We start from the raw sequence: 12,908 nt of genomic DNA on the forward strand, positions 1-12,908 counted from the left end.
GAGAAGAGGGAGACCAAATTGGAGGTGGAAAGATGGAGTGAAAAAGACTTTGTGTGATCGGGGCCTGAACATGCAAGAGGGTGAAAGGAGGGCAAGGAATAGAGTGAATTGGAGCGATGTGGTATACCGGGGTTGATGTGCTGTCAGTGGATTGAATCAAGGCATGTGAAGCGTCTGGGGTAAACCATGGAAAGCTGTGTAGGTATGTATATTTGCGTGTGTGGACGTATGTATATACATGTGTATGGGGGTGGGTTGGGCCATTTCTTTCGTCTGTTTCCTTGCGCTACCTCGCAAACACAGGAGACAGCGACAAAAAAAAAAAAAAAAAAATCACTGTGATACAGCCTCACAGAAATGGGTATTTCTTAAAAATTTCAAACTTTACATACATTTTTATCAAAATTTCACTGCTTTTGTCTGAACCTTTTTTTTTTGGTTATATTCCTGAAAAGGGGACAGAAGATTTTATTAATACAAATGAGTTCTAAAAGTAACAATGAAAAAAGGCAAGCATTCGTTTAACAGCCAACATTCCTTCATAATCTTAAAACCTGCAAAAGTTTCTGAAGCTCATACCAGATAAGCTTTACAAAAAAAAATAGCATGTGGCTCGGTTCAACTGTCCATCTACATAATCCTCTTTTCTTATTCAACCTATTATCTTGCTGTCTACCTGTCTCCATGTTCTGATTTCATATTATGACTAACACCTGTTACTTCACTTATGTTCAGTTATACCCAGAATTCTAATAGCATTTTTGATTGTAACTCCTTATCTTGAATTATAGTCTTTTACAAAAAAAATTCTAGATTATGTCCCTACCTCTTTTTTTTTTCATTCACTCACTCTTCCAGTCTGTTATGTAACGTAATTTACATATAAAGCTGTATAATGATATTAGAAAGTAAATTTTGTATCAGAGTTAAAATTTAGGGAAATGGAGGGCACTGGCAGAAACATATATTTCACACCACATTAAGCTTTCTAAGACCAATCATTTTCACTCACAGCGAGGTACTGAGGTCCAAGAGCAGCAAGGTTGTTAGCCGAGGCAACATTCCAGAGGTTTTGAGTCACTTGATGGAGACGTTTTGCATCCTTTTCCTTCTGGGTGTCAGCAAATTTCACCACTAGCGGAGAAGAACATCCCTGTGAAAGTAATAACCATGAAAAGTAAAGATTGACTACACACAGAATCTGACATCAAAGTGATTTTGAAAATAACATCAAAAAAGACTGAGGGTGTCTGTGTTGGAGAATATGTATGCCAGCAAGCACTGCATCACCTATCTACATAAGGCCTTATATTCCTGAGTCCATGGGGAAATGAAACACAATAAGTTCCCAAGTATTTCATTTCCCCGTGGACTCGGGAATATACATGATCACATGCTCAATTGTGATCCTTTCCGACATGGCCTAATATCTATCTATCTTTTTTTTTATACAGTACCAGCTTGCCTTTACCACCTTAGCAGTGTCAGAGGATAATCCTCACTTGGCTCTTTCTATTGTTTCTAATCTTATAAAGAGATAATCAAGAAGTGGAGGAATAGAGTTGCCCTCTGCCAGTGGCCTGTAAGAGTGACACAAAAGGATAAAAAGTAGCACCAGAGTTTACCAGTTATGGAGACTTTTGCAATTGCCATCCCCTTGAGGGAGTTTCCAGAGGGAAGGGGTGTCAGACATAAACAAACAGAACTGTTTTCTAAGTCTAGAAAGGACAGACTGATATATAAAGCACACAAACAATATTCCATAACTGTATATCTAAAATGAATTGAAACAGCTTAAAATCAAGTAACAACAATCTGCCTTTACTTTCTTAAGCCTCTAGTTCTTTTCTGAACACAGTATGTTTCTAGTGATAATCAACCCATGTGCAACTCCTGAATTTTATTCTTTACCCTTAGGTCCCAATGAATAATGAGTTTGAAGATGTCTATCCTATTTAATAATGTCATCAGTTCCTTAGGTGTAAATTCAAAATGCATGTTTGCCGAGTTGGGAGAGAAGCTTATCATCCAGCTCCCAAAATCTCCCTTCAATCTTATAACCCACAGGTTCTTTCCGGTATGCTGTATCATTATCAAACATATATAATGAACAAACAAGATATACCAGAAATGTCCTCTTCAACAGTCTGTATAGAAAGGTGATAGAAAGATTTCGTCAAAAAGAATAATAGAGTATCTATCGGCAAAACAGATTTACAGACTGCAACAATACAACACACCCTCTTAGAGTCTCTGCAACATCTGAACTTTGTTTTCTGCATTTTCAATTCAGCTTTGTCTAGCGTGGAGATGGAAAGATTATCATACATCATAATGTGGAGATGGAAAGATTATCATACATCATAATGTGGAGATGAAAAGGGTATCATACATCATAGGTTTCATAAACATCAACATGGACCCAGCACCCATCCATAGCTGGATCTCACCATATGAGAAAGGTATGATGAGGGCTAGAGAACTAAAGCCTTATGCTCAAAGAATCAAGAGCTGCAACTGCCTGGTTAACACACCACCCAAGTTAAATTTTTCTATAATCTTCTGGTCTACTCCAATTTACATGAATTGGATTACATGCATACAGCCTCTCAAATCACTCATACATATCCTCTAACTATGACATTGTGCTGCAATGAACAGAGGCATTAAATTTCATATTACTTCAAAGACCGCCTTAGACTTTAATGAGGAATCAATGAGGGCTGCTCTGGACCTCCTGTGAGGATTCAATGGTTCCTACCCCTCAATAAATTCCTAGTTCATACTTGATTCCATCACTTATCCTTATATTTCACTAACAGCCTACCATCAAAGCTGGAAAAAATGCAGTGTATCCTGGTCACCCGCAAATCATCAAAGAAGGTAAACACACTTCACCTTTGCAAGATGCTAGATTTAAACACTCACAACTGCAGTTGTTTTTAAAATGTATAATTTCACTTATATTATCTCTTATTTTTGCCACACATTAGGTTATTCTAATGTTTTCATATCGTTATTTTTTCCTATTTTCATACTTGATCGCTGCTTCCCGCATTAGAGAGGTAGAACCAGGAACAAAGAAAGGCCACATCCATTCTCTAGCTGTCATGTATAATGCACCAAAACCACAGCTCCCAATCCATAACCAGGCCCCTTTCCATCGTTTACCTCGAATGCTTCACATGCTCTAATTCAGTCCACTGACAGCACATCAACGGTTATAGTTGCATTAATCATCTGTAAATGATACTGAAGGCTCTTGCACAGTGACAATTTGCAATGGCAACATTCAAGAATTTGTGTACAATTTCTTTGAAAAATACTAAGGCCTTATAGTAGTGACAGATTTGAATAAGAAAAAAAATCTGTAACCTAATATTTCAAATATTCTTTTCCATTAGTAATGAAATAAATAAACTGCCTGGTTTTTAAGTAATAATGACTTCCATAATGATGTCTAAGCTATATAATACAGAATTTCTACCCCACACACACTGAAGAAATTGCCTGGAATCAAATTCCACCTGATGAAGGTCACCACTTAAATGTATGAAATGCTAGATTTACATTAAAGCACTGTAATGAAATATCTATGTATAAAGGTAATGATCGAGTAAGTAACGTAAGGGTAAGAGAGATGTGTGGAAATAAAAAGAGTGTGGTTGAGAGAACAGAAGAGGGTGTTTTGAAATGGTTTGGGCACATGGAGAGAATGAGTGAGGAAAGATTGACCAAGAGGATATATGTGTTGGAGGTGGAGGGAACGAGGAGAAGTGGGAGACCAAATTGGAGGTGGAAAGATGGAGTGAAAAAGATTTTGTGTGATCGGGGCCTGAACATGCAGGAGGGTGAAAGGAGGGCAAGGAATAGAGTGAATTGGATCAATGTGGTATACCGGGGTTGACGTGCTGTCAGTGGATTGAATCAAGGCATGTGAGGCGTCTGGGGTAAACCATGGAAAGCTGTGTAGGTATGTATATTTGCATGTGTGGACGTATGTATATACATGTGTATGGGGGTGGGTTGGGCCACTTCTTTCGTCTGTTTCCTTCCGCTACCTCGCAAACGCGGGAGAAAAAAAAAAAAAAGGTATGTAAGGATTTCTGGTAAATATACATTCAAGTACTGCAATAAGATAGTTGTTTTCAAAGATATTGTAAAATTGTCCAGCTATAATGCTATTCATAGTGATGCCAAGGATAAGAAAATCAGAATTCTATCCCAAAAGTACTCGGAAAATCATTTGAATTATACTGCACCCATTGATGGCTGCCTTTTAAGAAATATTTGATTACATTCAAGTAATATTCTAATGTGCTCTATGAGTAAGTACTACCTGACCTGGAAACATTAAAACACATTACAGATGCTCCTCGACTTACAATGGGGTTACATTCTGATAAACCCATTGTAAGTTGAAAATATCATGTCGAAAATACATTTAACCTACTGAACATCATAGCTTAGCCTAGCCTAATGTAAATATCCTCAGAAAACTTACATTAGCCAACAGATGGACAAAATCTTTTAACAAAACGCCTATTTCATAATAAAGTGTTCAATATCTAACCATTGTAAAGTAAAAATTTGCAAGAGAAACCATCATAAGTTGGGGTCACCTGTATTATACCACGAAAAAACATATCAGTATCAAAAGATTTAACATCCCATACTAAGATACATAAACTTACTTTGGCATGTAAATCAAGTGCAGGATTGATTTTGATTTTTTCTGAAATTGTGGCTAATCTACTGTGCACTCCTACCTATTCTGCAAGTGGTGCACTCATACCTATTCTGTAAGCGATGCACTCCTACCTATCCTGTAAGCGGTAGTACAAAAGAAGATACAGAATGTACAAAACGTCCAGGGGCTCGGCGTCAATGATTGAAATAGATTATACGTTATATAGTGAGAAAAGTTTTAACATGGTCTGGGAGACAATGAATGATCTGGCAACTCACACAGTAAGTGGAGTTGAAAAACAGTAGGACTATTTACAATAAGCAAATTTATGATACTTTTCAAGTATCTGAGGTAGAACACTGTTATGGATGAAATGCTTGCACATATCTTGTAATGCTTGGCAAGTATCATCTCTGAACTCACTGATTTTACAACAGTCAAGGATGTAATGCTCCAAGGTGTGAACATTACTTAGTAGGCAAAAATTACTCCCATGAGTATCTATAGCCCAGCCTAAGTCGGGCGACAACAATGAGGTGTCTACTAATCCTGTTGGTGAAACCATATGAATACTGATCTTTTTGCATGATACTGTGGTGGTATATGGACCTTCTTGTGTTAATTTCACTACTTCTTTATATTAAAAGCTTTTGTTCATGTTCTTTTTGAATTTGATGGTTTTTAAGACCTCACAGATAAACCCAGGGGTAATCAACTTCATCTTTCAATGCAAATGTTTTGGCGAGTTCATTAGCTTTATCAAGATAAACCCAATATGAGATGGAAACCAAAGAGAGTGGACTCTAACCCCAAACTGAGTGATTTGCTTATGCCTGTATTGAGCTTCAGACACAAGCATATTACAACCATAATGAAGCAAGTTTAATGCAGTTAATGATGAAAGAATCACTTAAAATGAGAGTATCACACTTAGAGTTTTCAACATATTTAAAGGCTTATAGATAGCAAATAGTTACATTTGGAATGTGGATGCCCAGCTATTAACCCTGAGTCCTAGGCTACAGTAAAAAAAAAAAAAAAAAAAAAAAAAAGCATGAGTATGTGTTACAACAACAGCACTTTCGGCAGCACCAGTAGCTCGCAGCATGGAACCATCTGTATGTGTAGTCTGTGGGAGATTATAGTCAGTGGTCATGGTTTCAATCTAGTAATGAGCATCTTTACTTTTAACACTAACTCAGGCTGAGACCTGAGTAGAGGTTTTGGGAGGAATGTGGGAAAAAATATTTTTTTTTTTTTTTTTTTTTTTTTTTATACTTTGTCGCTGTCTCCCGCGTTTGCGAGGTAGCGCAAGGAAACAGACGAAAGAAATGGCCCAACCCCCCCCCCATACACATGTACATACACACGTCCACACACGCAAATATACATACCTACACAGCTTTCCATGGTTTACCCCAGACGCTTCACATGCCTTGCTTCAATCCACTGACAGCACGTCAACCCCTGTATACCACATGACTCCAATTCACTCTATTTCTTGCCCTCCTTTCACCCTCCTGCATGTTCAGGCCCCGATCACACAAAATCTTTTTCACTCCATCTTTCCACCTCCAATTTGGTCTCCCTCTTCTCCTCGTTCCCTCCACCTCCGACACATATATCCTCTTGGTCAATCTCTCCTCACTCATTCTCTCCATGTGCCCAAACCATTTCAAAACACCCTCTTCTGCTCTCTCGACCACGCTCTTTTTATTTCCACACATCTCTCTTACCCTTACGTTACTTACTCGATCAAACCACCTCACACCACACATTGTCCTCAAACATCTCATTTCCAGCACATCCATCCTCCTGCGCACATCTCTATCCATAGCCCACGCCTCGCAACCATACAGCATTGTTGGAACCACTATTCCCTCAAACATACCCATTTTTGCTTTCCGAGATAATGTTCTCGACTTCCACACATTTTTCAAGGCTCCCAAAATTTTCGCCCCCTCCCCCACCCTATGATCCACTTCCGCTTCCATGGTTCCATCCGCTGACAGATCCACTCCCAGATATCTAAAACACTTCACTTCCTCCAGTTTTTCTCCATTCAAACTCACCTCCCAATTGACTTGACCCTCACCCCTACTGTACCTAATAACCTTGCTCTTATTCACATTTACTCTCAACTTTCTTCTTCCACACACTTTACCAAACTCAGTCACCAGCTTCTGCAGTTTCTCACATGAATCAGCCACCAGCGCTGTATCATCAGCGAACAACAATTGACTCACTTCCCAAGCTCTCTCATCCCCAACAGACTTCATACTTGCCCCTCTTTCCAGGACTCTTGCATTTACCTCCCTTACAACCCCATCCATAAACAAATTAAACAACCATGGAGACATCACACACCCCTGCCGCAAACCTACATTCACTGAGAACCAATCACTTTCCTCTCTTCCTACACGTACACATGCCTTACATCCTCGATAAAAACTTTTCACTGCTTCTAACAACTTGCCTCCCACACCATATATTCTTAATACCTTCCACAGAGCATCTCTATCAACTCTATATATTAGAGGTAAATTTCCCATGGGGGAGGGTAAAGCAATTGTTGTCTCTCATGGTAAAGTTCATGAATACTATACATTCTAAGTCTATTCCCAGTTGTAGTAATCCATTTGGATGATGTCTCCCACCTGAGAAGAAGGTCTGGCAGGCTTTACATGGACTGGGGTGTGTTTGTCTGAGCATCCAGATCCCAATAAGAAGACTGATTTCAGTTATTGCAGGAGCTTGTAAAAAATGGTGGTATCAGACTTGTGAAAACTAGGATGTGTTTATCCATTCCAGAATGTGATATAAGTATTTACTAAGGCATAAGTATTTCAGCACATGTAAGAATGCAACCAGAATGTGATCCTAAACAAATTCTGCCAGTGCTTTTAAAACCAGTTCCTAAGGTGTGGTAAAGTTCCAGTTCAGGCACACCACAAAAATAACTACCAATAATCTATTCTTTTCTATCCTTCTTTTCCTCCATTCATGTTCATCCTTGCTTGTGTTAGCAAATCAGCATCACAAACAAATGAAGAAAAGGCATCATTCACTCACATCTATTCTCTAGCTTTAATGTGTAATGCACCAAAAACACAACCCCCTATCCAAAACCAAGCCCCACAGACTTTACCATAATTTCCTCATGCTGCTTCACGTGCCCTGGTTCAGTTCAGTGACAGCACGTTGCCTTCTGTATACCACATCACTCCAATTCACCTTATCCCATTCAAAACTTTCACCCTCCAGCATATTCAGGCCCCAAAAACTAAAAATCTTTTTTAAGCCATCCTTCCATCTCCAATTTGGTTCCCCCTTTTCTTTATCCCCTCTACTTTTGACATATATATACTCTGTCAATCTCTCCTCACTCATTCTCTGTATGTGTCCAAACCATTTCAGCACGCCCACCTCAGCGTTCTTAACCATACTCCTCTTATTACATTTCTCCCTTACCCTGTCATTCCTTACTTAATCAATCCTCAAACAGTTCATCTCTATCACAACCACCCTCTTATGTAGATTCTATCTCCAGCCTACACCTTGCATCCATACAACATTGTTGAGACTGATATACCTTTAAATATATCCATTTTAGCTCTCAAAGATAGCAAACTCTCTTTCCACACATTCGAAAATGCTCCCTGAACCTTTGCTCATCATTTACCCTACAACGCAGATCCACTTCCATAGTTCCATTTGCTGTGACGTCTACTCCTAGGTATTAAAACACTGTTTTCTCCAAGTTTTCTTCATTCAAAATCAGCTGTTTCACTCTCTGACTTGCAAATACTTCATCCTTTGTCACAAATGATTTCTCCCCTTTTCACACAAACTACTTATCTACCATTCTCATTATCATTCTTCCCTTTGCTGAGATCCTCATTTTCTGAGATTGTTTCTCTTTTACAACTAACTATATTTCTCATCATTCAGAATCCCTAAAGGTTCATTTCACCATGCTGTTTCAGACTTTATGAACTTGTTCTTACTCTGCCATATATCTACGTGACAGTCACTGTCAGTATACTCTAAACATGCCTCCCTATCAACTTCACTTTCTTTTGTTACATCAGTACCTCTCACCTTCTCAAGTACTAGCTGAGAGTTAAGCTTTACCTTGAATTCACTTCTTAGTCTTTGTTTACCATGAATCATCACTTATAATTTCAGTCCTAGACCATTTTTAAAATAAAAGGGAAACCTGCATTTACTATCTTTCTGTATCAAACCATTCAGTCTTCTCTTACACCTCATGGCAAGCACACAACCTACCATATTCTTCAAACCATTTGGTCTTCTCTTACACCTCAAGATATGCATGCAACCTACCATATTCTTTCAAGCAAATCACTAATAATTTTATCCATCCCGTCATCTCTCTCCCTTTATCATGTAATCATGGACATCCTTATTGGGAAAACAAATTTCCCATATCCCTGCCCAATATGCAAAAATTCTGTATTTCCTTTCACTAAAGTCATTTTCATTAAGGGCCCCATACCTATCTATAAGGCCACCTCAACTTCCCATCAATCCATTACACTTCATGTAAACCATTCAAATGTCAAGCTCCAATCCTAAACTATACAGTTAAAACAAAGCCTCACTAAACAGCTACAAATCTATTTTATGCATATTAACTTGGTCTTATTTTCTCTGCAGCTCACATTCATCTGCTGGCTCTCATACAACCCTGAAGTCACGAAGCTTAGATCAACAGCACAATTAGTACCTCATACAGCTTAATAAAATCAATATCTTTTATCCCATTTCTCACTTTTCATGATGAGGCAACCCCTCTGGCAAGAGAGGTTAGTCTGGAGCCTGTGATATGGCAGATATACAGAAGACAACCATCAATGCTGCTCATCCAACTGAATGATTTTACATCTCAAGTTGATTATGCAAACAAGTAAAATAACCTAATATTACTTCTACTTTGAATAATACAGTACTTTACAACTTTTAATACCTATTACAAACAAGAAATTTTTGCATATGAAATCATCATATAACTATAATGAATAAAGACTTACTTCCTGAAAATAAATAATTTTCCCATAGAAACACTAACCTCCATTGTCTGAGAGTGATGCATCTTTTTAATGGCATTAATGGCACATTGACGAGAAGAGAATGTCACAAAAGCACAGCCTTTGCTCTGACCATTTGCGTCTCGTAAAACAGTACATTCCTCAATGGTACCATGAGATGAGAACATCATACGTACATCTTGTTCATTGTACCGTTTGCTTAGCATCCCAACAAACAGCTTACGTTCTGGAATACAAGGTTTTGAAACTTTAGATGATAAAGTTTAGTGTTAAGCCAGAAGTTAGTCCAGGAGAACTGCAATTCTGTCGTTGTTCAATGGTTTCAGTGACTGAGCTGTGGGATAAATCAAACCTAAGAGTACTGGCAATAATCTGAATTTAACTTTACTGTAAAGGCATGCTGATAGAGGTTGTTGCAGGACGTATTGCACATGATTGTAATGGGAAAATATCACATATATTTAGAAGGTCTGTGGGGCCTGGATGTGGATAGGGAGCTGTGGTTTCAGTGCATTACACATGACTGTAAGAGACTGAGTGTGAACAAATGTGGCTTTTTATGTCTGTTTTCCTGGCACTACCTCACAGATGCAGGGGGTAGCGATGCTGTTTCCTGTGGGGTGGGGTGGCACCAGGATGGATGAAGGCAAGCAAATATGAATATGTACATGTGTATATATGTATATTTCTGTGTATATGTATATATGCTGATATATAAATATTTGCATATATGCATGTATGGGCATTTATATGTATATATATGTATTTGAAAGGATGGGCCATTCTTCATCCGTCTCCTCTCTACCTCACAACGGTGATCAAGTATAATATAAAAAAATAAATATTTAGAAGCAATGAGATAAAAGGTATGTGGAACAGAAAGATGAAAATAAAAGCAAGTAGAACCATAGGGTTTAGTATACGTACAGAGGGAGAGTTTGAGATTATAAAATATTCTGAAAGTACATAAAAAAAAGGAAGAGAGACAGGAAAGGTGTATGGGTGGCATCTGCAAGGAAGGAGTTCATATGACTGGAAAGAAGAAAGCCAATGAGAGATGGGGTGAAAGAATACTGGCAAATGTGGGGGAGAACATGAAAATGTTTTGAAGGAGGCAATATACCATGAAGAGAACAGGAGAACAAATGGGAACACCAGAGGAGAGCAGATGGAAAATTGGTAACAGGTAAAGAAAAAGGCAAAGAAGAGATTGGATGGGTATTCTGAATGCTTATTAAAAGTGTTAGACAATAAGGTGGCAAATGTGTTTGAGACATGGAGGCAAAGGGAGTGAAAAAGCCAAGGTAAATAGTCTTGGTAAAAGGAAAGGTAGTGAAAGCCATGCATAAGATGAAGTGTGGCAAAGCACTTGCAGTGGATGAGATAGCAGCTGTATTTCTCATGAACAACACCATTGTTCATCGATCAGTTAGGATATTTAGAGTGAGGTGCCTGAGGACTGTGAAATTAGTTTGTACATTATTTCTAATGAATTTATCTGAGGAAATGTGAGAAAGCACATGTAAGAGTTACAGCAGAAACTGGCACTAAATCAGAAAAAAACATGTACCAAACCATGGTGTATATGATTCAACAGAAATCTCTTCCCAGGAGATGCTACTTTTCCCCTTACAGCATTACAGGCTGACTTTGGATATGGTCATTCACAATACAGAACTGTACAGTGAACATAAAAAGTAAACTTTGGGCACAAACATTAATCCAAATGCACACAATTAACACTCTAAAGCAAGGACAATTCAATTATGATAAGCTCTATGTAAGTACAAATATGCTTTCTACAACAGTGACACAGCATATTCAACTAATCCTTAGGAGCAATATGTCTTAATCATCAAAAAAATTAAAACTTACCATTTCTATTCTCTGTGTCAGCTGGCTTCATCTGAATAGGGTGGTGCATCTGAAAGGTAGGACAGGACATACTTTATTCAAATTCCATGAAAAATTCCAAAAAAATTTCATTTCACACAAAATCTTTAAAACATTTCACAAACAGGAGCTCAAAGGTTCATGATTCTTTATCATTTTCATTAAAATTCCCAAGATGAGTTCACCTCAGTTAGCATCCAATCTGAAGGTGTGTGTGGAATCGTATATTTAAGGAAGAAAAATACTCTTGAGCATAACTTACTGCAACCATAAACTAAGGAAATGGTTATCATTTCATTATTACATACTAAGGCTAGTTTCTAAAGTGAATTTGTAGTTTCCGAAAATAAGGTAGCTTTCCAGAAACCAATAAACATGAATGGACCATAATTCACAGTATATGGACAATGATCAATTATTCTGAACATTTAGCATACACCAATGGGACTGGGTATCATCCTAAATCATGAGTTGTGAGTGTTGCTAACTAGACTGTGACACCACTCATTCTCACAAGATAGGTTGAGGATGAGTCTTCTGAACATGGAAAGGCACTAGAATTTATTGGTCATTCTGCAATTTTAGCATAGAAGAAATAAAAACTTTCTACACAATTATATCTTTGGGCTTCCTTTAAGAAGTTTATCCACCTACTGAATTAATATTAGTCTAAAATTTATCTAATATCTTTACTCCTTCCATTGTTTCTTTCTTTTTTTTCTTTCAAACTATTCGCCATTTCCCGCGTTAGCAAGGTAGCGTTAAGAACAGAGGACTGGGCCTCTGAGGGTTTATCTCACCTGGCCCCCTTATCTGTTCCTTCTTTTGGAAAATTAAAAAAAAACAAAAACAAGAGGGGAGGATTTCCAGCCCCCCACTCCCTCCCCTTTTAGTCGCCTTCTATGACACGCAGGGAATACGTGGGAAGTATTCTTTCTCCCCTATCCCCAGTAATTCCTATTTGATCCTGAGATGCCTACAACTTTAGTATACCATTAATACAAATCTCATGGTAATACTGTATGTGCATGCAGCACATATTGGAGTAGGTTTACTCTTTCATGGGCCAACACAGTATAACCAATTGTCAGTCAAAAAAATGTCTCAAAATGGTAGTTCTTATTGAAAGAGGAAAGGCATACTTCAACAACTTTCTTTATCTCCATAGTTTGTTGTTCCGTTGGACTTCCAAGACCCATCTAGCTTGCCATTTACATCTAACATACTTATTTATTTTACATATACCAGCTTTC

At 38.0% G+C, this 12,908-nt stretch overlaps 1 protein-coding gene across 45 annotated transcripts in view; it reads right to left on the reverse strand.

Annotated features, from left to right (window-relative positions):
* LOC139762916 (CUGBP Elav-like family member 1) overlaps window positions 1–12,908 on the reverse strand; it is a 464,351-nt gene that overhangs the window by 171,717 nt on the left and 279,726 nt on the right. For all 45 annotated transcript variants that reach the window (XR_011715864.1, XM_071688195.1, XM_071688391.1 and 42 more), the window contains 3 exons: window positions 11,638–11,686; window positions 9,783–9,988; window positions 1,013–1,153 (listed from right to left, as the gene is read on the reverse strand). Coding sequence is in view for 44 of the 45 variants with exons in the window: in XM_071688195.1 (XP_071544296.1) it covers window positions 1,013–1,153; window positions 9,783–9,988; window positions 11,638–11,686 (396 nt within the window). In the remaining variant the exon portion in view is untranslated. The remainder of the gene's footprint in view (window positions 1–1,012; window positions 1,154–9,782; window positions 9,989–11,637; window positions 11,687–12,908) is intronic.

The sequence above is a fragment of the Panulirus ornatus genome, chromosome 3 (assembly GCF_036320965.1).
Source record: "Panulirus ornatus isolate Po-2019 chromosome 3, ASM3632096v1, whole genome shotgun sequence".
Classification (NCBI taxonomy): Eukaryota; Metazoa; Arthropoda; class Malacostraca; order Decapoda; family Palinuridae; genus Panulirus; species Panulirus ornatus.